This window comes from Cyprinus carpio, chromosome B22 (genome assembly GCF_018340385.1).
Source record: "Cyprinus carpio isolate SPL01 chromosome B22, ASM1834038v1, whole genome shotgun sequence".
Lineage (NCBI taxonomy): Eukaryota > Metazoa > Chordata > Actinopteri > Cypriniformes > Cyprinidae > Cyprinus > Cyprinus carpio.
This window is the reverse complement of record NC_056618.1, coordinates 35,291,150-35,318,772: the sequence shown is the minus strand read 5'-3', so window position 1 is coordinate 35,318,772 and position 27,623 is coordinate 35,291,150. Positions and strand designations below refer to the sequence as shown.

Genomic DNA, 27,623 nt, shown 5'->3' with positions numbered 1-27,623 from the left:
ACATGCAATTCCCCCTTAGTTTACCTCCAAACTCTTCCATAGGACCCTGTGTACTTTCTTTTCTCATCGTTTCTGATTTCTACAACATAAAACCTCTCGTTTCCTTTAAATCCAACAGCAACCAAACTATAAATAAACATCTTATATCATAGATTTCAATACAATACTTTCAAGAGAATAAACAAACAAAACAGAATAAAAGACTTTTATACACTGAACGCTGCACATCTGACAATACTGAAGAACACCAGACACGTTTTGGCACAGATTGTTCTCTTTACAGCTCAAGTTATCGGTTTCGGCGCACACAAAAACACTATGACACAGATTGCGCTGATCTGCACGGCACAAGAGACTTTCTGTTTAGCTACAGTTTATGTATAAAACTGATATTTCCACCACAATGTCAATCCCCCAGAACTGAGCTCCTTTCAAAGTGCTTCACAGAATTCGTTTGTGGATTCTGAAATAGTTTTAATATTCATCACTGGATCTGGCTCTGACATCGATTGTGTGCTGAGACATACTCTATGAGATGAATATGTGTGAATATGCTGTCCAAAATTAATCACATCCAAAACAAAAGTTTTTGTTCACATAATATATGTGTGTATATTTATTATGTACATATAAATACAAACACATGCATGTATATAAAAAAAAAAAACCCATGAGAACAAAAACAACAAAAACAGTCAAAATTTCCAATTTTACAAATTTAATAAATTTAATAAATTATACATTTTATTCTTTTATTGATTTATACTGAGGCCTTTAAAGTTGTCCAAATTAAGTTCTTAGCAATGCATATTACTAATCAAAAATGAAGTTTTGATATATTTATGGTAGGAAATGTACAAAAAATCTTCATTGAACATGATCTTTACTTAATATCCTAATGAGTTTTGGCATAAAAGAAAAATTGATAATTTTTAATAATACAATGTATTTTTGGCTATTGCTATAAATATACCTGTGCTACTGATGACTGCTTTTCTGCTCCAGGGTCACATATGTTATGTTTATACATTAAATATATCTATATATAATATAAAATATAAATATATAAATACACATCAAATATTTTCAAAATATACACAGTGTGTATGTGTATTTATATGTACATAATAAATATACACAGTACACACACATATATTATGTAAACAAAAACTTTTATTTTGGATGCAATTAATCGCGAGTAATCGTTTGACAGCGCTATATTCCTTTTTCAGAAATACTTTGATCGCCCTTTACTCCTGAAAACATTTGACTGGTCATTTTTTATTAGTGATTATGGAACGAACGTGAAACACCTGAACAATAGTTCACCTTTTACACCGACGTGACTGTTTTCTTGCACAGACAGTAGTGCATTTCAGTTGCAGACAGCGAGATTAAAGTGAAACGCTGGACCCAGATGCTCAGTTTCTGAACGATTGCCACAAACAACAGTGCAGTGAAAGCAAGGCACAGAATAACACAGAACTCAGTCTCAGAGAAGTGCTTCGTTTTCTGTAACACAGTACTGAACAGTGTGGCTCATGTTTTCACAGGCGTGAGGGTTAGGTCCGTCAGGTCCATCTGTGGGCACTCGGCGCTAGCGTCAGCACTGCAGTCTGAGCACCGAGCTGCTGTCTGTGGGTCAGACTCTGTAGAGCCCAAAGCTTCTTTGGCCTGCCGAATGCAGTTGAGCCACTGCTGTTTATTGAAGGCGTCTCTGGCCTGGAAGCAGTGCATCTGCAGCTGTCCTCCGCTGCGAAACGCCACCCGGAAAAAGTTCTTGGCTGGAGGAAGACAAACAGAGATTGACATGTTTACAGCAGCTCTTTAAGCACCTGTAATTCTGACCTGTGCAAAGTATTCACAGCATATAGATTAAGACAGGGATTTTTGATGCCAGGGACTCCAGATACACTACTAGTCAAAAGTTTGGAATAATTACAATTTTGTTTTTAAAATGTGTTTGAAAGAATATACAGTATACTATGCTATTGTTTGATGTATTTATATTCTTTTGTATGTTTCTTACCGCATACAAAAGACGGCCTTTGGGACAAGACCATGAGAACCACATGAGTCCTCTGCACAATCTGACTCTGCTGCAGCCTAGATTTAACATGGGTTTGTCTGGCCAGAGGAGAAAGACAAACTATTTCCCCATTTAATTCTGTAAAACTGCTTTAACACAATTTGCATTGTAAAAAGCACTATATAATTAATGGTGACTTGACTTCACTTGACAAGGAGTTGCATTTGAATCTCATTGTCGTGCTATGACAAAGTATTCAATTCAATTTCTAATTATTATTATATAATTATATGTTTAAAACAAGTTATTGCTGCTTAATATTTATGTGGAAACCCCAAACTTTTTAAATGGTAGTAGTTTAAGTAGAATTTCAACAATAAAATCAATCAAATCAATCTTTTCAGTGAGTATGCATTAAACTGAAAGTATAGACTTTTAAAATGTTACAAACGATTTCTATTTCAAATTCATGCTGTTTTTTGAACTTTTTATTTCAAATAATCCTAAATCACGGTTTCTAGAAAAATGGTAAGTAGCAAAGACTGTTTCCAACACTGATGATAACAAGAACCACTATTAATAATTTGGCAATAATAATTAATTAATAATCAACAAATAAGACCATCATATGTGAGAAAATTCAGATTTGTCATCAAAGAAATAAATTACATTTTAAAATATAATTAAAAAACAGTAATACAATTTCACAATATTAAATTTTACTGAATTTCTGATAAAAATATATAAATTGTTTATGATTTATCAAAATAAACGAGCAAAGTTTTGACTGGTAGTGTAAGATGATCCCCTTACAAATGGCCCTCTTCCTAAAATATAAAGGCAGCTATATTTTCATGCATAAAGACTTATGTGTGTTAATACTCTCGCCTGAGCGAGACCTGTTGAGTTTGGGACTCACTGCGCTCGCTGTTGCTGAAGGCTCCTCTGATGGATCCTCCGAGGCGGATCTCTCCGTCCTGCAGGTCTTCCCACTCCAGATCTCTGACGGGGATGGGCTGCTGGTGAAGCTGATAGCACAGCTGCTCATTCTGGGTGATGGCCCGGGTGACCACCAACACGTCCTGGAACAGGAACACATGCAGCTTCTGCAGAGACAGAGATGTGATTCATTACTGAGTACAGTTCTTTAATAGTGCTTGATGCACATTTGTTCATTAAATTGAGGTTCTTTAGCTGCTTCATTTGTCACTGTAGGCGTGAAATGACTTCTCTAAGCAGGGAAGCCACCCTAACAAGCCCATGTACTGCATAAACCTATTTTATTTTGAAATAAAAATAAAAAGCATGAGAGAAAATATTGGCTTCACTGCATATCTAAATATTCGTTCCTATTATTTTACATTTACATTTTAAATTCTGGTGATAAAACTGGCAAATTTGGATAATTCGTTTTAAATGAACAGATTAATAATTCAATTGTTGCTTTTAAAAATATCCAGATGAAAAACATCCAAAAGTTTAGACTGATGTTTGGTTATTGATGGATTCTGAAAAATATCAAATAGTAATACTGTAACATATTTGTCCAGTCTCTTTTTTAAATTTAGTTATAATGATCAAAAATGAATAAAAACTTCAAGTTTTATTTAATGATATATGAAGCATTTTCATTTAAAAAGCACGCAGGCTTAAATTATAGAAATGTACCACACATTTTCTTCGACTTAATACCACTTTAATTGGAGGGGCTCTTGAGCTGGAAGTAAAATCACCTGCAATATCACCGATTTTTAACCAATTTTACTTAAGAGATGACAGCTGAACACTCATCACTGAGTTAATTATGCATTGTAATCAGGTCATGTATTTACAGTACATATGGCCAGGAAATGTTAGATTTTGAGTTTTGTATGTTCAGTACTAGTTACTCCTTTCAATAGTAATATGTGTCCCTGGAGCACAAGAACAGTCATCAGTAGCACAGGTATATTTATAGCAATAGCCAACAATACATTGTATTGGTCAAAATTATTGATTTTTCTTTTATGCCAAAAATCATACGGATATTAAGTAAAGATCATATTCCATGAAGATATTTTGTAAATTTCCTACTGTAAATATATCAAAACTTCATTTTTGATTAGTAATATGCATTGCTAAGAACTTCATTTGGACAACTTTAAAGATAATTTTCTCAATATTTTGATTTTTTTTCACCCTCAGATTCCAGATTTTCAAATAGTTGTATCTCAGACAAATATTGTCCAATCCCAACAAACCATACATAAATGGAAAGCTGGTTTATTCATAAATCTCAATTTAAAACAAAATGAGATTATGACTGGTTTTGTGGTCCATGGTCACCTATTACATTACTTATTACTCCCAGGCAAAAGTAATTAGCTACACTACTAGTCACATTACTTTTCCAGTACACCCTAAAAACGTGGTAATTGCATACATTTTTAAGCCTGTGAATCCATGAAAGTAACAGATAAATGAATAGTACAACTGGCTCAGACTGATGACAAGCCACAATTTTTTCTACACAACTTCTGTTATTTAATAATGCAGCAACATAGTATAAATCTGCAACAGGGCTTAAGCAGGTAGAACCAACCAGACATGCTAGCATTTGCAGTAGACAAAGTCTTAATACCACTACACAAATGTGACTGATGTTTTTGTCATCCTTTCCTCCCTACACACTTTTAATAATGGCTGTATTTCCAGCCACTTTGGGCTTATGCATCTGCCGAGAAAGCAAGCTTACTGCGTTGGTGACGACGATTATGAAAACTGATAGGGATGACTGAATTTTTGATTTTCAATCTTTAGCAATTGTGACAAAAAGTAACTAGCCATTTTTTTGGATGGTAACTAATATTATTACTTAAATTAGTTACACTTTATTTTATGGTGTTCTTGTTACAGTGTAATTATACATCTAAGTACTAAGTAATATTAATTAGCTACATGTATTTACTATATGGTTAGGGTTAGGATTAGGGTCTGCCTTAGGGTTACTTGCATGTAATTATGCATAATTTATTATAGTTCTTACGACTCCTCTGTTGTTCTTGAGCTCTCCGTGGCAGCTGAGGATCCGTGAGCTGTCGATCAGCAGATCTCTCTGACCGCTTTCCAGATACAGCAAGCGCTCTTTATAGTAACGGCACTCCGACTCGCCCGTCTGAGTGTTAATATCTGCCACGATGCTCTGGATCATGTTCATCTGAAGAGCAGTACAGAAACAAGACCACATACACAATCAGGACTCAAATGAGCTCTAAGATGCATTTGGCAAATAACTTGTACTGTACAGTAGTAGTATATGATTTGTGACCCTGGAGCACAAAAGCAATTATAAGTAGCACAGGTATATTTATAGCAGTAGCCAACAATACATTGTATGGGTCAAAATTATCACATTTTTTAGCCAAAATCTTTAGGATATTAAGTAAAGATCATGTCCCATGAATATATTTTGTAAATTTCCTACTGTAAATATATAAAAAAAAATCAAATTTTGATTAGTAATATGCATTGCTAAGAACTTCATTTGGACAACTTTAAAGGCGATTTTCTCAATATTTAGATTTTTTTGCTCCCTCAGATTCCAGATTGTATCTCGGCCAAATATTGTCCTATCCTAACAAAGAATGGACCCTTTTGGGGATTTGTGGTCCAGGGTCAGGTATCGTCTTGTGGCTCACAGCTTGATGGAGGTGCTGGCGGTCGGGATGTTCGTTCGGCGTGTGTTTGAGGATCTCTCGCAGCAGCAGCGGGTATTTGACCAGGCGACTGCGTGGGATGTCCAGGAAACTCCAGAGGTCCAGTTTGCGGCTGAAGGGCGACTCCAGACAGCGCTGGAGGAAGTCGTGCACCCGATGGTCCTGCTTCTTATGGTCCAGCAGTGCTTTGGCTGCTACCTGGTTACTGCAGTAGCCGTTGTAGGTTTCAAGACAAGGGAGCTACAACCAGAAAGAGATGCAATTAGTGTCCAGTCCTAATCAGTGATATTTCAAAGATATTGTTTATCTTAATTCGTCTTTCTAACAGGAAGCAAAGTCGGTCACACTTTTTAAGGTGGGATGCGGGTAAGTGTAGGGACAGGTTTGGTGGTCTGGGTAGGTTAAAGAGTGGATTAAAGTGTAAGGGATAGGTCAACAGTGTAATTATAAATTTAATTAATTTCAGATGTAATCACATACAGGTATTTTCAAAATATAATTACAATGTAAAAACATGTATGTTCACAGTAAGTGCACTGTATCAAACCATACATTTTTGGAATCTGATTACGTAATAATCCAGACTACATGTAGTCAGTTACTACCCAGCTCTTCTTGTCAGGACCAATGTATCTGTAATTTTCGGTTTAATGCATTCAGTGTAGTCTGTCGGTGTGGACACAGAGTAAGTATCCTGGGCATCAAACACTGAACAACTGAGGATCGCACACTACCAGACTTGCACACAAAACATGCTACTCATTTCTAGGAGGTGCATGACGAATGAAAACAACATGCGTTCTAATATCAGCATCTGAAATCTTTTCATCTCTGTTCATCGGATGGAGGGAACTTCACACAGAAGAATATATAGCACAGCAGTGAGAGGATCTTACCCAGTCTACTAGAATATGGCCCACGTGATCAGTCGAGCCGTCCTGCTTTCTGGCCTCTCGGAGTCGACTCAGCAAATCTAAAGGATCACAGAGAAACAGTCTTTTGTCACCACTTCAATCTGTGAGGCAACCTATGATGCCGACAAAGGATTGGTCTGTAATAAATGTTTTCATATTTCAATCAAAATATTTTTTTATAAATTATTTTTAGCAATTCAGGGAAGGGAGACAGTCTCTATATGAGGTAATTCATGTGAATTGGTCTACATCTATGCATTTAGTGGATGCACTACTACAAAATGACATACAGTAAAGGAGCATGAGCAATCATTCACAGAGCCAATAATATCTGCAGTGTATAATGCCACATTTATTAGACAGCTAGATTAGGAGACAAGCAAGAAGAGATGAGATGCAAGTGCATCGGTTTTGGGTTGTAGTGTGTAGGGGTGTGCGATATTGACAAATAATAATAAGATTTTATTGATTATGATAATTAGACGATATTTTGCTGAGTGTGTTATTGTACTGGTATCTTAAACTGACTGCTAAAGTTTTTGATATTCTTCATATTCTGTGTGGTGGTCAGTTAAGACTGATCGAAATTAATCCTTTTCAGTAAGTTTAAATGGATTTTTAACTTTTATGGGCATTTTTACTTTTATAAAGCCATTTTTTTCTAAAAGTGTGCATTATCTTTTGAGTCAAATTCTTACATTTAATCAGTGAGTTAAAATATAATAAGACATTTGGGCTGTTACCAAGTAAATGAAATCAGTATTGATAAAATTCTTCTTTGCAATACGGAGGAAACACAGAAGCTGCATTTGAAGTGGCATTAAGATGCACTTACACAATGTTTAATGTAGGACATGAATGGATTTAACCTGCAGTTACACATGTATAAATATTGTTTAACTATATATAACATTAAAACGTTGAACACTGATATTTGAAATTATATGAATAATAAAAAGATCTTTTAAATGTGAAATTAAATGTGAAATCCGCCAGTAGGTGGCTGCAAGTCACTGTTAATACGTGAGTCACTACGACTGAACCGAATCATTTAAACAGTTGATTCATTCCTGTACAAAACACCTTCATACAGTGCTGTGCTTTGTGTTTGAAATTACTTTTGTTAGCAAAATAGAGGAAAAACAGGAAGTATGGTGTCTTAAACTTAAGTCTCTTAATTAACTTCTTGTTTATTGAACTGCTGTAAAAAAAAATCAATATCACATTTGAAATCACAATATTTTTTTGGAGAAATAACTCTTCGTGTGAAGTGGTATAAATACATACATTTTCTGCCCTCATTTCTTGAATTTGTGATTATTCTAAACACATTTTGACTGAATCATGCAGTGAAAGAGCACACTCTAGTCTAGATGTGTTTTGAATGGTTTTTGCAAAATACTCGATAATGTCAAATCGCACATCTTTAAAACAACAATAACGATATTATCATGGACGATATATAGGCTATATCGCACACCCCTCGTGGTTGAAGTTGTGATGGTTTCAGCAGTCTGGCTCATTTCACCACAGAGGAACAGAGAGGGTGAAGGTTTTGGAAAGCAACTTTATGCCTGGTGGTGAAGAAACAACAGGGCGCTGATCTGATTTAGTTGCTCTGGCATGTGTTTATTGTGATCTTCTGTGCTCTCATCTCACATAATAAAATCAACTTATCATACTTAAACTAAAAATCAGTATTCCATCTTCATTTGCTTAAGCAGTTGAGCGGTATCATGACTGCCTTACAGTACAGTCTCCATTTCTTTGTGTTCTGATCTGATGCTGTTGTGTCCCATTGGATGAACAGATTGTAGTGGGACGTGTCACACAGATGAGAAGACACTGACTTCACGCTCACCTTCATGCAGTGGAATGAGGGAGTCCAGCGTGCCAAAGATCTGATTGAGTTCATGTTCGCTCATAATGGACAGCTTCAGCATGGGATCACGATACGCCTGAGATGAAATCACACATCAGACACTCAAACCTTCTCAAGCAGAACTATACGGAAACGTTTAGAAATCTGACTGGAAAACATGATAGGAATTAGAACAGAATGTAGAATGTAGGCTTGTTATATCACTTGCATATCACTGCTCTTTTGTTGGTTTTGTTTGCTTCCATTGTCCTCATTTATAAGTCGCTTTGGATAAAAGTGTCTGCTAAATGACTAAATGTAATGTAAATGTAATATAGAAGCCGGGCTAAAACCAGGACTCGAAAGTTTTCATGCTGTATGATGTGATGGGAAGAACAGAGTGTACCTTCTTGGCCAGCGTCAAGTCCTCAATCAGGTCCTGTTCTCCCTGAGACAGCTCAAAGATGGCCTGACGAACAGATGACAGGAAAGAAAGAGTAGATTGAAAAAAATCACATAGGATGCATCTCGCAGACATTCTGGTTATACTGTAAATAGCATTTACCCATCTATAAGTTTATAGTTTATTGATGCATTACTCTGTGGTAGTTTGTCCAAGTCAAAAGTCTATCGATCCCCATATGATTATATGATATTTGTGGTGTGCAGGATAAATTATGCACCAAAGATAAACAGATTTTCGATTTTAGCTGAATATGAGACTGGCCTGACTACAAGTTTTCATTTTCCATTTAATTTCTGAAGGCCCACTGAGCAGTCAGAGTGTGTGAAGTCACCTCTTGTCTCTTGATCTCTTCGGAGGACAGCATATGTCCCAGGCCCAGGTCGAAAGTCTCGCTCCACAGCTTGCTGTCGCGGCGTTTGGTGATGGACGGAGCGATCTGCCTGCCCCACGGCCGCGGTGCCGTGTTCTCCGGCCTGCAGTCGCTGCGGAAGCTGATGGAGCGCTGAGGAGAAAAACAGTTCAATCAACTCCTCCATTTAAAAAACAATCACTTCATATGACAAGCTGCACAGGGTTAACAAGCTCTCTGATGAACACTAAACTAGTACGGTAAACTTTGATAAGGTCAAATCTCAACAGTATCAAAGCTGTATTTAACACGGGTTATTGGAGCAGATCCTGCGGTCGGGCCTGTACCTGCAGCGTCTGTCCGATGCGTTTGAGCGGAGCAGCTTTGACTGGAGGGATGAGACTCGCCAGAGACGTCACTCGAGACAGAGGCTTCACACGCTTGCTGCTGGGCTCCTGAAGATCACAGACACACACACCAGGTGAACACACACACCTGCAGCTCGCTTGGGGCTTCAGTGAAAATCTCCCTGCAGCATAATGTGATGCATACGCAACTAAGACTGTGCCTATTTAGTCATTCGATGTTCTTTGCCTTACCAGTCATAGATGCCTCTAATATTAGTAGTTGCCAAACTAGCTATGGAAAGTCTTGATTTAAATAATCCATCTCGAGTGGTCCAATGGATGTTGCATTTGTAAAATGTATTTTGTGTTATTTATACCTTGTATTGTGCACTAGCTATGACCCTGCTGAGCTGACATATTCTTCATGTTTATACCTTGTATTGTGCACTAGCTATGACCCTGCTGAGCTGACATATTCTAGAAATATCGATAACCAAAATTTGTTGTGGGATGTGACGCAAACTGGTGGTTTTGGAATACCATTACATAGAGGCAAATCACTTGTAAAACAAAGCAAATTAAATTTGTCAAACAAACCGATTAACAATATCTTAACACAAAAAAAAATAACCTTATTTGGAAATGTATAACTGTGTGAATAGAAAGGTCTCAGAATTTGTAGGTTTAGTCCATTGGATAAAAGTGATTTTATGAATAAGAAAGGTTACTCAAATTTGTAGGTTTACTTCCATTGTTTCTAAAAAAGTCTCAGCTCTTACAACACTAAGCAGCAGAAGACAACTAGACAATTTTCAAGATTCAGGCTGCGCATGCAAAACATGAAGACAAGCACACTGTTATCATATCACTCAATAACCTTGAGAATGAAAGGTGTTTCATGTGCAAAATTTTGGTACTTTATTGGTACAGCCAAAAAAAAATCATAAATAACGAGAACCTTGAGAATGAAAGGTGTTTCATGTGCAAATCATAAATAACGAGAACCTTGAGAATGAAAGGTGTTTCATGTGCAAAAACAAAAAATAAAACATTAAATGTATGTATGATTTTGCTGTCAGATGTGGCCAAAGAAAGTTTCTGTCAGCTCTATCAACAGACATTTCTGTCCCTAAACTATAATTAACTAAACCCACATAGACATTTATCGGTCTCATGCATGGTTTTATAAACTAATATGTGAAAAAGCAGCCTGAATGTATTCAGTACATAAATAACCAAATTGCAGAAGCTGTGAGTTGCAGATGTGGATGAGCTCCTCTGACTCTCTGAGGTTTGCTAACATGATTCTGCCTTATTTGACCAGATGCAGAATTGTAGATATGGCTGCTGGCCAAATGTTCATCCCTGCACTATAACAGGATTGCTCAATATTTGCTTATGTAGGTCTGAATGTGCCTGCCAGACATGTGGCCTGATTTGTATGGGATCAATGGATACGTATCATGCTTCATTGAGGAATTTCACTTGTGCATAAAACTGCCGAATCCTTTAAAATGTTTAGAAACTGAACAGACTGGAAAATAACTTCGGGAGTAATAAGAACATGAGAAAACTCATTTAAAACTAACATAAGGCCCTGCGAAATGTTTCATTTTGTCTTAAATCATTTTTTTATTTTCTTACAAATTATGTTTTCCATTGCAGAAAGCATGTCTAATCAACTAAATTCATAGAATTTTACCAATATATTAATTAAAGTTTTTATGCTTTTTATGTTTTTTTTTAACAATCAGACACTAGTCCACATTCCGATTTAAATTTCATTCATTGTACAGCTCTACTTTTGATTTATTAATCCAAAGTTCCAAATTCCATGACATTCCACATTATACAGTAAATTCTGATTTAAGGAGAGGATTCTTCATGAGAAGTGGTATGTTCTGTGCAGTCGCAGGAATCCTTTTAACCTAACAAACTCTTCACATTACTCCTCGTACAGCAAGTAGTAGTATGCAGTGTTGACATCTGACTCATTGCATATGCTTAGAATCTCCTCTCTCACACCTCCAAACCCATTTCCTGTTTAGCCAATGGATTACAGAACGAAAGCACACCCACAGGATTCCCAAAATAGAGCATACATAACACAAAACACCAAGCTGCCGTATTGTAGAGCGGTTAACGTACAGTATATGTGTCACCTAACAGAATCCCCCGCCATTCACACTAACATGACCTTACAGACTCACGATCACGTCACAGCTTTCTAAAATTATTTACTATAGGCCAGTACTACATGAGGATAGCCAACTACTCTAAAAACACACATAAACACAGACGCTACACAAGATGTACTGAACAGTTAACAACTAAGCAACAGTCATCGCCTACATTTTAGCCATCTCGAGTTGTCTGGAAGTAATTTTCTTGATTTCAAAAACACATTAAAACAAAGTGCCCAGTATTACGAACCAAATCAACCAGCTCCAAAAGGAATCGCAAGATTTCACATCGGGTTCAAACATGGAAATTTGCCACACTGATCAACAGAAAATGTTTGCATTGAAAATGACTTCTGTGTGAGCCGTGATTCAAGGATGCGTTTTTTTTGCCTGTGAAATCTGACTGCACCTTTAAAAGTTGAGACAAATGAGGAAGTGTATCTCAGGTATCCTCTCGAAGTAGGCAGCTCACTAGGTTTAAACTAAAGCTAATGAACTGAAGAACAGATATTACTACAACCACACAAGTGAAAGTAGTTCTCATGGGTCCCAGAGGTTCAGACGAGTCTATGGTGTCTGCGCAGCTGTACGCAGCACTCAAAGAGAAGCTGCAGATGTGATCTGATGAGAGGGGTCTGAACTACAGCTCCCATCATTAAGATGAAAGCATGAGGACTGATGGTTGAACACGTCTTCTGATGTGTTTTGCTGAGAGGGAGTCGCTGCTGTGGGAAAGTTTGAGTCATGCACTGATCACGACACCAAAACTGCAGCTAGACTCCGGGTCTCCCAAGAGTCAGGATAGAAAAAGCCTTTTTCATACATGATATAGGCCTAGGGGAAAACCCTGGCCTGCTGCCTGGTGAATTTTTAAATGTGCAATTCCAATAAGTTTACACAAAATATTTATAACAGTACTGATGCCTTAAAAAGTAAAATCCAATTCCACATATCCTCCATAAAAAATCTGTGAAATCAGGGACATAATGTTTTCTGTCAGGATATAGCGAGCTAGGATATTATCTGATTTTATACGGATTCTTTTTTCTTTCAGCATTTTCTTATTATTATTATGTAGTGTTTTTGCTGTGAAAACCACTGGACGTCCAGCATTCTCCCATAGAGAACTTTTACAAAGAAAATGATTCATGCAATTTAATGAATTAAGACTCACTTATTAATAAAACATGCAACATATATGTGACCTTGGAGCACAAAACCATGTCATAAGAGTCATTGTTGAAATTTAGAATTATACATTATTTGAAAGCTGAATAAATAAGTTTTCCATTGATGTATGGTTTGTTGGGATATGACAATATTTGTTTGAGATACAACTTTTGAAAATCTGGAATCTGAGGGTGCAAAAAAATCAAAATACTGAGAAAATCACCTTTAAAGTTGTCCAAATGAAGTTCTTAGCCATGCATATTACTAATGGATCATTTTGACCAATACAATGTATTGTTGGTTATTGCTACAAATATACCTGAGCTACTGATGACTGCTTTTGTGCTCCAGGGTCACACATTACTACATTACAATTCTAAGCATTTTCTTCAGTGTTTTTCTTTACAATGGTTTACTATGGAAAAATGGAATGGAAAATGGAAATGGAAAAACTTTCTACTGTTCATACTCTGTTTGCTATATACTATTGAACATTAAGCATACAGTACTAAACAAAAAGGGTAATGGTAATTATTAGTACATTTTACGTTTTTTTAAAAAATAGCTTTTTAAAAAGTGTATAAATTTGGTGTTTTCGCTGTGTGTCCTAAATGACTGAATTCGATCTGATTTTGTAGATGTTGAAAAATTTAAATTCGAATTAAAAAATGCACCTTGCAAACCTTGCAATTTCAAATGTTGCATGAGAGCAGCAGAAGCGTGTGACTTTACTGCCAGGGCAAACAGATACAATGCTTGCAAATTTGCTGAAAGACGATGGTATAACAGACATATCAGTTAAATGCTGCTGAAAAGCACAGAGATCACAACCACAACGCTAGAAGGACAGTGAGGATATTAAATCTCAGCCTCACAGCTGAAACCAAACTAACCTCATGAAAGCTGAACTGTCACTACTCACTTATCTCTGTGTTGCTGTGTATTTTAAATGCTTATATGTATAAAATTATTACTGAGAGTTCACAAAGCAGAAGCGGCGGCATGCAGCTGAGCAACTGCCCTTGTGATGAATGGGAATGTCTGATAGTTTCACAGACCTCCTGTTCTTCAAACTAACCGCAGCTCACTGTGTGAAGTGATCCAGAGCCCTGCGACTGACTCCTGATGATCTTCAGTCTGGCTTTCTGGAAGTGCACATAAAGCAGTAACAGTTCTCAGCTTCAGACGTGATTCACGTTGTGATAACCAGCGGTTCAGTGAGCAAATGAGTCATCTGCAGTGATTCAGTGAGAGTCTGAATGATTCAGAGCAAAGACTCCAGTTCAGTCTGATTCACCAATCATTCAATAAAAAAACTAGTACTGTCAAATGATTAATCGTGATTAATCACATCCAAAAAAAAGTTGTTGTTTACATAATATATGTGTGTGTACTGTGTATATTTATTATGTCTATAAATACACACACATGCATGTGTATATATATTGAAAATATTTACATGTATATATTTATATAATTTATATTATATATAAATATATTTAATGTACAAATATAACAAACAACAACAAAGTTTATTATTCTCAACATCATAGTATGTGCCTAAAAACAGCACTTCATACACAATTAATTTGTGTCCAGTAAACTAGATTATATCAGCTTTTTTGGCCACTATAGTGGTTTAAACAGACTTTGAATAAAAAGCTGACTTCACACTAAGTCTGCACACTACTACAAAAAAAAAAAAAAAAAACTACAAACAACATTACAGAAAGATAAACACATTAGTAGTAGTCTAGGACTTTCTCAGCCTCACAGCAGCCTTTCAAAGGCACTTTGCCGATGCATCTGTACACACAACACAGCAAAAACATTAGCAGTCTGTGAAGAAATGATGCAGAAAAACCCAGCGCTGACCTCCAGATGCACAAACCACATCAGAAGCAGCCAAACACCACAAACATCTGCTAAATTTCACCACTCTGAAGCATGTGAACCTCAACCAAACCTGACTGCTTCTCGGAGAATAAAGTCACTCAAATCTCAAACATCAGGATCGTTCATCAAGTCAGTGTGCAGATGTGATTATAGATACACTGATTTCAGGATTTTACACAAGTCAGTTTTTTTTTAACAATGTATTTGTGACAATATACAACAGCAATAATCAAAATAACTCACATAAAGCTCTAAATGTGTATTCCTATATATATATAAAAATAAAATAAAAAAAAAAACTCACGATTATAGTGTACATATTCATTATTATTAAGCTCAGTATATATATATAATATTGAATAAAAAAGCTTGCTCACGATTATAGTGTACATATTCATTATTATTATGGTCAGTAGTAGTAATAATGAGAACGATCACTAGTGTTATTCTGTGTATTATCGGAGTTAGTCAGCTGTGTGCATCTGCTCTGTCGGTCTCACCTGCGGCTCGTCCCCGCGGCCGCTCGCGCGTTTGATCAGCAGGTAAACGGGGTAATCCTTCGCCACCATCCTGATCCTGGCGCTCCTAACGCGAGGCGACAGACGCACTGCTCTGAGGACTACAGCAGAGAGGCAGCGAGATCTGCGTCTGCTCGCGGGGGCGCGCCGGGTGAGAGTGGACGCGGGGGCGCGTCGCGTGAACGCGCATGGAGAACAGGCTTGGAAGCTGAACAGATGAGAACAGATGAGCTCCGTGAACGACCGGGATTTACATTCGCCTTTGTTAACGCGAACTGAAAATAATTAGATACATGTGCGTTTCCTCAGCATATAGGCCTGTTATTTGAAGTTCAGGTCAAGTCAACTTTAATACAGATTTGTATTTCTTTAGAGGAAAAAACAGTGCTAGTACGCAATAAAAAAAGTGTTACAGGTTACGTAACTGCTGTATAAACTGCTAAGACTATTCTATTTATAAACCACGTAACTCAGATATTTGATAAAGTTCAAGTATAATGCAGTTCAAATATTACAGCTGTTTTTGAGTCTTCTTGGCTGTTATATTTTTTAAGGCTGAATATGAGGTAATTGCAAGGTGTCATACTTTAAATTTTAAATACTGGGTTATCAGACTGGGATCTGAGGACATAGGGCACCATCAGTGGTTCTATGAACAACCCAAAACAACAAAAGAATCTTTAAAAAAAAAACACATATACCCTCTTAAAAATAAAGGTTCTTTATTGGCACCATCAGTGGTTCTATGAAGAACCTTGAACATCCATGGAACCTTTCAAATGCAGAAAAGGTTCTTTTACAGTCAACAAATAGATATTTTTAGATTTTAAAAATGTTCTTCACAATGGTTCTTTTAGGAACTGTTCACTGAAAGGTTCTTAGTGGAACCAAAAATGGCATCGCTGCAAAAAGGAACCTTTATTTTTAAGGGTAGTAAAAAGAATATAATAATACAAACAAACTAATAAATAAAACAATAAAACTAACTAAAAAAAAAACAATAACACAAATGCAAATTTAAATAAAGATTTAAACAAATAAATCTTACAGTACAGTTCTATAGTGAGTAGAATGAAAGAAATGTAGTAGAAATATAATATTAAAAATAAAAAAATTATATTTTCTATAAAAATGACATTTAATAAATAAAAATAAGCGTAAGATAGCTAAACTAAATAATAAAAATGAAATTATACTAAATAGGATTAAACAAAATAAATAATAATAAACAAAATCAATCAATAGTGAAAATAGATTAAAATTAATAATTAAAAACAGACTTAAATATTACATCTAACAAAAGAGTATAAGTGAGAAAATTAATGGAAAAGAGGCTATATATTTTCCAAATAATGTTTTGCACATATTTCTAATTATTAATTTTTCACTGAATAAATTGGGTCTTTATACACAAAGATATATTTGATTTTGGTCACATTTTATTTTAAGGCCCAATTCTTGCCATTAACAAACCATTAACTATGACTTTTTCCTCAATTAACTCCTAATTCGCTGCTTATTCTAGATATTGCAATATCTAAACCACTACCTTACTAACTATTAATTAGCAGCGACTCTTAAAAATAAAGCTTCTTTAGGGTAGGATTAGGGATGTAGAATACGGTCATGCAGAATATGTGCTTTATAAGTACTAATAAACAGCCAATATGTTAATATAGGCATGCTAACAAGCAACTACACTCTTAAAAATAAAGCTTCTTTATTGGCATCAATGGTTCCACAAAGAACCTTTACCATCCATGAAAACTTTTCAGTCCACAAAAGGTTCTTTACAGTGGAAAAAGGTTCTTTAGATTATTAAAATGTTCTTCAAAATTGGTTCTTTTAAGAACCGTTCACTGAAAGGCTCTTTGGGGAACCATGACACCGCTGTGAAAACACCCTTTTGGAACCTTTATTTTTAAGAGTGTAGTTAATAGTCAGAATTGGTCCCTATACTAAAGTTTTACCCTGATTTTTTTTATTTTCAGGATGTGGGTCCCTCATATGTGGATGATTATATATATTTAGGGGTCTGTGGGATCTACAGACTTGAAACCCCTGTTTCGGTGAGCAGCAGCAGGAAACGCGGTCCAGTTTGAGGGGTTTTGCTCTGTCCCGGCTGAGCAGTTCCTGTGACTGTGCTGCTATCAGGTGTGGGGAAGTGTAGCGAGGGGTTAGCGACCGCTCAGATGAACGCCAGCCAAAACACTGATGGTAAACAAACAGTCGCCTTTGACGTTCACTCAATAAGGTGCCACTCAAATAACCCCAAACCACTCCTGAGTGCTGCTGGTGACCCGCAGCTTCTGACCTCTGTCACCAGTTTTCACACACGCTTCTGTGGCCACGACAGTCATTAATGAAGTGACCCAGTTCTCGCAGGCCTCAGACAAAACCACGGGCTGAGTGCTTAATATTTTAGTACTTTTACTTCCTGAGATGAGACTTATTAAAATTATTCATTACATAAAGGAAATGGCTAAAGCATGCTGACAGGAAAAGAAGGCTCATAAAGGCATTTTGCCATCATCCTTCTGACTGTCACTGCATTGAAAAGATTCTGAGTAAACCACTGAGACAGAAATCACACATCATTGTAATTTCCTGCAGCAACAATCATCTGTTGTACATAATTGTTGATGTTGGATTTCAACATGAGAGAATAGGTGTTATTAAAGGGATAGTTCATGTTGTTCCAAACCTGGATGAGTTTCTTTGTTCTGTGGAACACAAACGAAGATATTCTGTAGAATGTTGGTAACCAAACAATTTTGTATCCCATTGACTTAAACAGTTAACAACATTCCTCAAATATCTTCTTACTTTATGTGTTCCACACAACAAAGAAATGGACATGAAATGACATGAATGGGTGTAAATGACTGAAAATGAATTTACATTTTTGGGTGAACAGGTTAAAAGGTTTGTAGTGACTTGCTGTGGTTTCAAAAGAGAATGTATTATGTATTCAGTGCTAAACTAAAGGAGCCCGTTTTAGTAGATCTGATTTCATTCAGAAACGAGAAGGACTGTTACACTCATGCATTCATGACCTCTAGACTGGACTATTGCAATGCACTGCTAGGTGGTTGTCCTGCATCCTCAATAAACAAGCTACAGGTAGTCCAAAATGCAGTGGCTAGAGTCCTTACCAGGTCAAGAAAATATGATCATATTACCCCAATACTACAGTCTCTGCACTGGCTACCTATTAAGTTCTGTATCAGTTACAAAATATTATTACTTACTTATAAGGCCCTTAATGGCTTAGCTCCTGCATACCTAACTAGCCTTATACCATGCTACAACCCATCACGCTCCCTAAGGTCACAAAACGCTGGACTTTTGATAGTACCTAGGATAACAAAGTCCACTAAAGGAGGTAGAGCTTTTTTTCGCATTTGGCTCCCAAACTCTGGAATAGCCTTCCTGATAATGTTCGGGGTTCAGACACACTTCCTCTGTTTAAATCTAGATTAAAAACACACCGCTTTGGCCAAGCATTCAAATAATGCATCTTGCATCTTGGACTGCTTTATATCTGATCAAATGTGCATTATTATTCTTTAGCTTGGGTTAAACTAATTAATTTTACTTGGCTGGAACAGCAGCTACGCTAATTATGTTTCTATTTGTTTCTTTGCTTTGCCACGGAATTTACATCCCGTGGTAACTAGGATTTGCACAAGCTCCATCCAGAATCCAGAACACCTGAGAAGAGATGATGCCAACCCCTCAGAGGACCTCAGATGATGCTAACCCAGAGACAACATACAGAACTACCACATTTTGCTATAAGTTTGATTGCATAATTGCTGTTAATAGTGTTAATCTTCTGTTTGTTTACGTCTTTTATTGATTTTTCTGAACATTTCTGCCATATGCACATGAACTGACAGTCACCACTGATAAGCTACTACTAAATATTGTAGAAACTTGATTCTCTAAAAAAATTCTTAACAATAATTATTAACGCAAAAAGCGCTATACAAATAAACTTGAATTGAAAAAACTTGAAAAAATTACACTCAGAACTCCTCAGATTAATGATGAACCTCAAACACAAATGCTTTACTGAGCTTAATTTGCAATGCTGCTTTAAATATGGCCAAAAGTAAGATTTTGCAGCCAAAATCACATTTATGGTGCATTAAAATGCTAAGCAGGCAGCTCACCAAGCTTTGAAACAGAGCTAAGCATTCTTCATTGAAGACAAGAAAAAGCAGAAACCACAGTGATTTAATTAATAATCAGTAATAATCTAATTACACTCAGGCAAAAGTAGAGTCTAACTGACAAAGTGATGAAATCTTATAGACACCATGTCATTTCTTATATGTTTTTGTACTTTTATTCCAACTCTATTTCACTACCAATTCGTACATATTTTATGAGGTGGCTACTTTGTATAAATTTGTATGACCTCACTCGTAAGATTTTGTACAATTTGTCTTGACCCCAGTGACGGATAGATTTAGGGGCGGGGTTAGGGGAGGGTCATTCATACAATGTCATACGAATTGGGGAACTCGTAAAATATATATGATTTAGCAAAAATCATACAAATTTGTACGAGTGAGGTCATACAAATTAACCACCTCATAAAACATGTATGAATTGCCATGACATAGGGTTGTTTATTGAAGTAAAATTGAAAATGAGTACTTTTACTGGATTAATATTTTATTAGAGTATGTGTACATTTACTCAAGTAACTGATGAGTGTACTTCGTCCACTACTGATGTCCCACAGAACAACAGGTCCAATATACGTAGAAAAAGTATCATGACATTAGACTTCTGGTCTAAGTGGTTTCTTTTCCTGCATGTGTTTCACTGTCTCCATGAACTTCCTGAGTTTACTCTAACAGCGGTTTACACGTCGGTGTGATGAATAAAGTGTCTGAGTTAAGTTTCCTCCAGCGAACTGCACAGACTGATCCTGACACAGTGACTCACAATGACAATATCACAACACACAGTCATTGGACAGTTGTCATCACAAAAGTTATTGTGCTTCATCCAATCAAGTAAACCATTCTGCTCCATTTCCTATGTGTTTTCCAGCATAGGCGATGATGCAGATAACAGTAAACCACCTCAAGATGTTTTCTTTTGACAGGGTCTCCTACAGGGGTGCTTTGCTGGACAGAGATTAAGCCTAGTCCTAGACTAAAATTGCCCTTCAAACCAGATGAACAGAAATCTGCTTTTCCCCTCATGGTTTTAAGCAGTCTTAAGACTTAGTCTAGTCCAGAGTTCAATAGGCTGATTTCCTGAAAGAAGACTAGAGAACATTATATATAACATAACAAATTATAGTAATAATAATAAAATGCTGCAAAACTGGTAACAGCTGATAGCAAGTATTTATGCATTAATTCATTACAAACATTTCCTTTTCTTTTATGCCACAGCTGATGCGTGCAGTTTATTTTACTTGCTTTAATAAAGTTTCCTTTTGTTCAGTAAGTCTTTTTTTTCTGCCATTGTATTCCTTGGAGTTCCATATAATTTTAAGCTTTTCTTGGTTCATTCCATGTTTTATAGGCAACCTCTGCCATGCTAATTCATATCAGCACAGTTGGTTTTAAATTAATACTAGTATTTATTTCAGTTCAGGACTCCACAGTCCAGGTGTAAGTAATCTGTGTTTCAGAAAGCCATACATTAAACCACGATTAGCTATTCTAGATTAAGGCCTACTCCTGGCTTAATTTAAACCCATCTCACACTCCCAAATCTATGATATTCTGTTCTCTACATATGGCTTGTGTCCCTAATGCAATGTCTATAGGATTTTTCACACATTTTATTGTCTATCAAGTGAAATTCATGAATCTGATGACTTACTGGTGCCCCCCCCCCAAAAAAAAAATAATAATTGGAGACATGATTTAGACAAATATTGCAGGGCGAGTAATGAAATCCTAATAATAAGGATTAAAGGTTATATGCTGTTATATTTCAGTTTATTTTTTGTTTGACAGAGGCAGTATGTCAAATTCAAGTAAGTTTTACTGAGCCTCATATAAAACCATTATACCACAAAAGTAGGCAATCCATGAAAAGAAACATGATGTAATGTAGCTTCTTCATAAAACATCATGCACTTTATAGTCTGTGCATCGTTTTCATCTGATCAAATGGCAAGCTATCATCGCTCCATACCTGCTTCATGAAAGACCCTGTAAAGATGACCACAACCTGATGACGATAGTGTTACAAACCTCTGAACATTTGAACATGGCCAAACATCTTTGATGTGAGAGACTGAAAAGCTCCACTGCTCACTGTGCTTTTCAAAGCCCTGGCCTTTAATCTGAACCTAATTGGAAATCTTTAAAAATGATATACATGCATTTAAATTGCTCTTGAACTACATTTTACAAGATGCATGAACAACATTAATAAATTATAAAAAAAAACACAAAAAAAAGCAACAAAAATAAAAAAAAAATATCTTTTTTATAAAGAATTAAATAAATACCAACAGGTGGAAGAGCATAATTTCCTTTGACATTTTACTGATGGACCATTGTGCAGAAAAATAGATCATGGAGGAAATGGGCAGGAAGAAAACATCTCAACTGAGCTAAATCCTATAGATACCGATGGGCCTGAGGGAATCAGAGACTGGGACATGATTATTGGAATGTGTTTGAGAAAGTAGGGCACAGTCGGGTGTCAGAGGAGATCAACATTTGTTGAAAGGGTTCGGCTTTGTAGTGCCCTCCAAAGGGTGCAGTAAATGTCACTTCTGGAGTAGTGTGCATTCACCTGTGGAGTTTCTCAATCTAGGTCAGCAGACATTGTATTTGTGTCACTTTTAACCTCTTGTCGACCATGGGCTAGTTTCATATGATAATGGTACTGTTGCTCGACCATTAATTTAAAAACACAGGACAAAATTCCTTGTGTTTCAGATCACAAGAGATAGTGGTGAAAGCACTAGCACATATAACCCTGCAGTTCGACTCTGTAGGCCATCTGTAGGGTGTCCTCCAGAATAGATCTGAAGGTTTATTGGATTTAAAGGGCTGGTCACATAATGGCAGTTAATTTAAGTCTTCCGCTCAAGCAGGACAGCACTGTGCTGGGCTCCTGAACCACCTGTACTAAAATAACAGTCAATACAGACAATCAACAATCATTTTTTATTTATTTATTTTTGTCTAGATTGGAAACATTGGAGGCTAAAAATGAAACTACCTATTTATGTAATGTGCATGGGAAATAAATATTAATAAGTGGAGTCATTGCTTCTAAACCTTGGTGAAGCATAGGGTGAGCTTTAGATTAGGGAACACTATTCAATATTATTATACAGTTGCGTATTAGTATGCATATTACTGTCATATTGGTTGTTTATTAGTAGTTATAAAGTACATATTAAAGCCTTACTCTTCATGACTATATTCTAGTTCCCTTAACCTTACCCGATACTTTAACATAACTACCACAACGACTCTTAGTTAATAGTGAATATGTATTACCTAAAGTGTTACTAGTCTTAATAATAGTATTTATTAATATAATAGATACTTTTACCTCTTATGTGGCTATTTGCACATCAGGTATCATAGTTATGTATTATTTCAGTGAAATAACAGACAATTATTTACAATAGCTATTGTGATAACGGGGTAGGGCACATAAAGAGAGGACCCAAAACAGAACCTTGGGGGACTCATCTCAATACTAGCCTGCTTTTCCTTAGACTCTCTTCTTTTTTTTCTCTGTTTCCGATGTGTTTAGCTTGTAGGCATTATACCAGTGACACAAACTAAATTATTCATATAAAGGAATATGCCATAAAGCATGTCAGAAAAAGGGATGCGATGTCCCAAATAGCCAAAATTTAAGTTGCTTTTCATAGAACAATCATTCCAGAATATCTTACCCCATTTTATTCACACTATTACACTATTTACCAAAATTGCCAATGTCCAAATTAACTACATCAATGACACCAAATGCCATTGATTTCAACCAGGGTTATTATAAAACTAAAACAAATGCAAAAACAACTGATTTAACAATATTTTTGTAACTGTATAATTTATATTATAAGCTGTATAATAATATTGAATAGTGTTCCTTAATCTGAAGTGTTACTGAAAGATATTTTTAAAAAATATGTAAGCTCACCCTATGCTTCACTAAGGTTTAGAAGCAATGAATCCACTTATTAATATTTGTTTACTAATGATTACTACAACAATATCATAACTGACTGACACTTTTTAGAGGTCCTTAAGAGATCTTTACATTATGTGCTGTTTCAGAAACTACCAGTGTCAACATAAAAGATTTAAACATTTAGTAAAAGCTACTAAATGAACAGTATTTAGGTCAGAATTTTTAAGCATATGGAAGACAATAAAAATGAGTGCACAGTTAAGTTTATCTTATGGAATGAAAGAATGAAAATGAAGAAACCTTTGATATCTAAACAAGAAATCCCATTCAACCCAAGGAACATATCTAAACAAGAAATCCCATTCAACCCAAGGAACATTAAGCTTTTTCACCAGCAAAAACAGTAGGCACCTGGTTAAAATCAAAATCAGCTGATATATCCAAACATGTTTTCTTGCCATCATATGTTTTTTTGTTTCTTTAATAAGCAAAAAAGACAGCAAATAGCCACCTGTGTGCAATTCAGCAGGAATAACTACATACATTATGTCCTTTTTCTTTGTGGTGAGCCGGAGATGTGAACTCAAACTGGCTGACAAAGCTAGCGGGCTAAAATTGCAATATGATTAGCAAAACTGTGGCTAAATAAATGCACAAACAAGGTCAGGGACAAGACCTTATAAATAAATGGCTAGACTACATGCTTTATGCTTACATGCTTAAATGTTTGTTTTTTTTAACCACAGGAGCGAGTGTATGCGTCAGACTCTTTTCTTACAGCACTATTACCCAGTACAGATAAGCGCCCACAGTGAGCCATATCAATACATGCGGTGAACCACCATGGTGGCCCTTGATAGTGATCAATATCTTGTTTTCCACACCAAAGGAACCGCAAGTGGCTGCACAATAAACAAGAGTGACCGCAGGCTCTTTCAGTATCTGCCTAGCTATTGTGTAGCACTGGCAGATTCTGGCTCAGCTTAGGCACATGGCTCCAGTCTCCCCGGTCACTGAGAGTCCAGAGTCAGGTTGGAATAAAATTCAGCTTCAACATGCATACACCCCTCAGTCTCAGTGTAGGGGTATAAGGTATACAGTATATCATAACAGAATAAAAATGACTAAATCATGCACAATTTATGCATGTGTTTAAACAACCTGAAAACGGAAAACTTTTATATAAAATTTTATATAACGTTCCTGCTTTTATCTGCTACAAATTAAAGGTTTATTTTATTATGAATATTTAAACTGTAAATTAACCACTACCCAGGTTGGTTATAACAGTTGGTGGAATGAGTTATAACACTAATCAGTTTTAATTAAAAAAAATTCTTTTGAAATGTTTAATTAATTTTTCAATATTTTTTTAACATTCCCCTTTAAATACCACCTATTCCAAAAAGGTAAAGAAATAAGTGTGTGTGTGTGTGTGTGTGTGTGTGTTTCATATATATATATAGTATATATATATATATAATATATATCCCATATATATATATATAAAATTCTCCAGCTGTGACCCTATATATATATATATATATATATATATATATATATATCGTATAGCGCCGAACCTTATATATATTATATATATGTATCATATATATATCAACCTATCTATCAAGTTAATGCTCGATTAATCAAGTTAAATAAGTTTAACCTGCTAATTGAGATGATCTCAGTTATATATGATATCAATTATATGATATCAGATATCTGCCATTTAACATTCAGCAACAGGATTGCAAATCTAATTTTAAACCAGAAGTTATTGACTCCCAAGTCCCTGTATGTATTGTTTTTAAAATGTTTGATCAACATTTCAGGCAACATTTCAATAACCACAAAATAGACAAATCACTTTCGACAATGTACTCACAGCAACAATACTGTTCAAGTGGATCAGTATTGGATAGAACATTGCCAAAACATAAATAGCCTATTTAAATAATATTTATTTATTTAAAGTAATGCTTTTTTTAAAAATGGTTTTAGTTTTAGTTAGCGATTATGACTCTGCCTGTAAGACTGCCAAACCCTTTTGTTTTAACTTCCTTTCAGGGGGTCCAAGCTTTAATAGGTGGGCCAGACTCCATAATTCACATTAAACTGTCAGTGATTGGAGAGATGAATTGTCAAATATGAATAATACTAATTTTAAGGCCTGAGTCACATGTACGGTTAAGGGAGGTGCACCCAAAACATGCCAGAATTCCCCATTCTGACATCACAACACATCCGTAATAAACCCACCTTCCCAGAATAACCCACTCAGAGCTGTCAAGAGAGTCTACTACACTGAAAACCAACTCCTTTTGTTCAGAGCTCATGCTTCGGTGCTTGAAAGGCAGTCTGGGATAGAAAAAAAAAACATTCCTCAAAGCAGATTCCAGGATTGTTTGGACTCGCTCGCGATACACATAAAAACAACTGCAAGCTGAAGGTATAGAATTTTTCATAACTGGAGCTGTTCGCCTGACATCCCCTCTCAAACCCATCAGACTTTTCAACTATAAAAGCACAGGAGAGCTGCAATTATGTCCAATTCAGCTGGAATAACTGTCATTACATTCATACAGTGCTTTGACCTCTGCAGAAACCTCAAAGTCTCCAGCTCTGAAATCAATCAAACAGACGCTGCATCGACTGAATGCGTCATTAGAAACATTAATGTAAACATTTACTTCTGTTATGAAGCAAAATGAGGATGTTTTGACAGATGGAGCTCAGAGAAACGTGATATTTGAAAAGTTAAGATGTACTCTTTATGAGCATAATGTAAATTATGTTACATTGACACTTTCATAGTAAAATTTCCTGTGAGTGGTGCCTAAAGTACATCCAGATTGATCTGAAATGAACAGGATGTACATGAATCTGGCAAAGTTTATTACATCTGTTGTTGTCTGTATCACTCCAGCTCAGAAATGAAATGTCAAGTCACTGGCGCTAAATGTTTAATGCTTTATCATGTTTAAAAATTACATACCACCTGAACCCTACCCTATGCTAACTGATAGCGTTAACAAAAGCAAATGTGCCATCAAATGTGCTATCAAATGTGTCATTTTAGCTTGCTTTTATGTATCTTTGAGCTCTTTTATTATGACTCATAATTCATGGGACTTGTACCTGAGTACGCCTGAAGTGCATTGCTGTACCAGGTGAGCTACAGAGCAAGTTTACACATCGAGCTAGGTCAAAATCAATTAGTTCACAAACGACACACTATGGTAAGTGTTTTGAGGATAAAACATAGTGTTGTGCAAGGAACTGCCTGACAATTAGTCTTTATTAATTTATAATCTGCTCCTGTTATCATAAATTCTGTCATGACATCTCTTGGAGGGATTGGCATGGTAATGTACATGACAAATCTTAATACATTTGGTATTGGCGGAATAGATCTGCTACACTGCTGCTGCTGCTACTGTCGCAGAGCAAGTAATGAGATTTGCTACTGCCAATACATCCACAACATGCTGCTGTGAGCATGTAAGAAATACTGCTGCACATATAACATGCATGAAATAAACCCTATATATAACATGTATGAAATTACTCCATTGCAGATATGCCACATGATAATGATGTCATGTCAGATTGAGTTAGACCTATCGGACTGTGAAGGTGTACGTTTTTCCTATGAGCCTATGCTGTCATACTGACATTTCAGCTTTCTGATTTCTATCAAATTGTCATCTCTGAGTAAATAAATTCTGATGCTGTAAGATATGTCAGAAAGTGTTGGCCTACTGTATATTTGCGGTAAAAAAGATGTTGGCATTAAAACCGGCATTTAAAAGAAAAACGTGCCTGGAGAATCTAACAAACAGTTCAGATAAACGCTGGCTCATGTCAGTTTTATAAGTTCATCTGCACTAAAACATCGGTTTTAAACATGAGAAACGGCTGGACAGTTTCCAGTATGAACACAAGACAGATGTGCCGCCCCATAAAACTCCTGCATAAACCACCCAGAAGAATGATAAGAGAATAATGAAGCATTTTAGAGGAATAGTGCATTCAGAAATAACAACCAGG

At 36.0% G+C, this 27,623-nt stretch overlaps 1 protein-coding gene across 2 annotated transcripts in view; it reads right to left on the bottom strand.

Moving 5' to 3' along the window:
• Nucleotides 1–1,087: 1,087 nt before the first annotated feature.
• LOC109062665 (rho guanine nucleotide exchange factor 3-like) overlaps nucleotides 1,088–27,623 on the bottom strand; it is a 52,433-nt gene continuing 25,897 nt past the window's right edge. The window contains exons 1-10 of one of the 2 annotated variants that reach the window (XM_019079740.2): nucleotides 15,411–15,627; nucleotides 9,662–9,769; nucleotides 9,297–9,467; nucleotides 8,906–8,968; nucleotides 8,500–8,596; nucleotides 6,621–6,697; nucleotides 5,707–5,964; nucleotides 5,055–5,225; nucleotides 2,949–3,135; nucleotides 1,089–1,784 (exon numbers count right to left, since the gene is read on the bottom strand). In XM_019079740.2, the coding sequence (XP_018935285.1) occupies nucleotides 1,540–1,784; nucleotides 2,949–3,135; nucleotides 5,055–5,225; nucleotides 5,707–5,964; nucleotides 6,621–6,697; nucleotides 8,500–8,596; nucleotides 8,906–8,968; nucleotides 9,297–9,467; nucleotides 9,662–9,769; nucleotides 15,411–15,479 (1,446 nt within the window). In that variant the 5' untranslated portion in view covers nucleotides 15,480–15,627 and the 3' untranslated portion in view covers nucleotides 1,089–1,539. Of the gene's footprint in view, nucleotides 1,785–2,948; nucleotides 3,136–5,054; nucleotides 5,226–5,706; nucleotides 5,965–6,620; nucleotides 6,698–8,499; nucleotides 8,597–8,905; nucleotides 8,969–9,296; nucleotides 9,468–9,661; nucleotides 9,770–15,410; nucleotides 15,628–27,623 lie in introns of those variants that run through there. The other variant, XM_042748877.1, reaches the window with a different exon arrangement.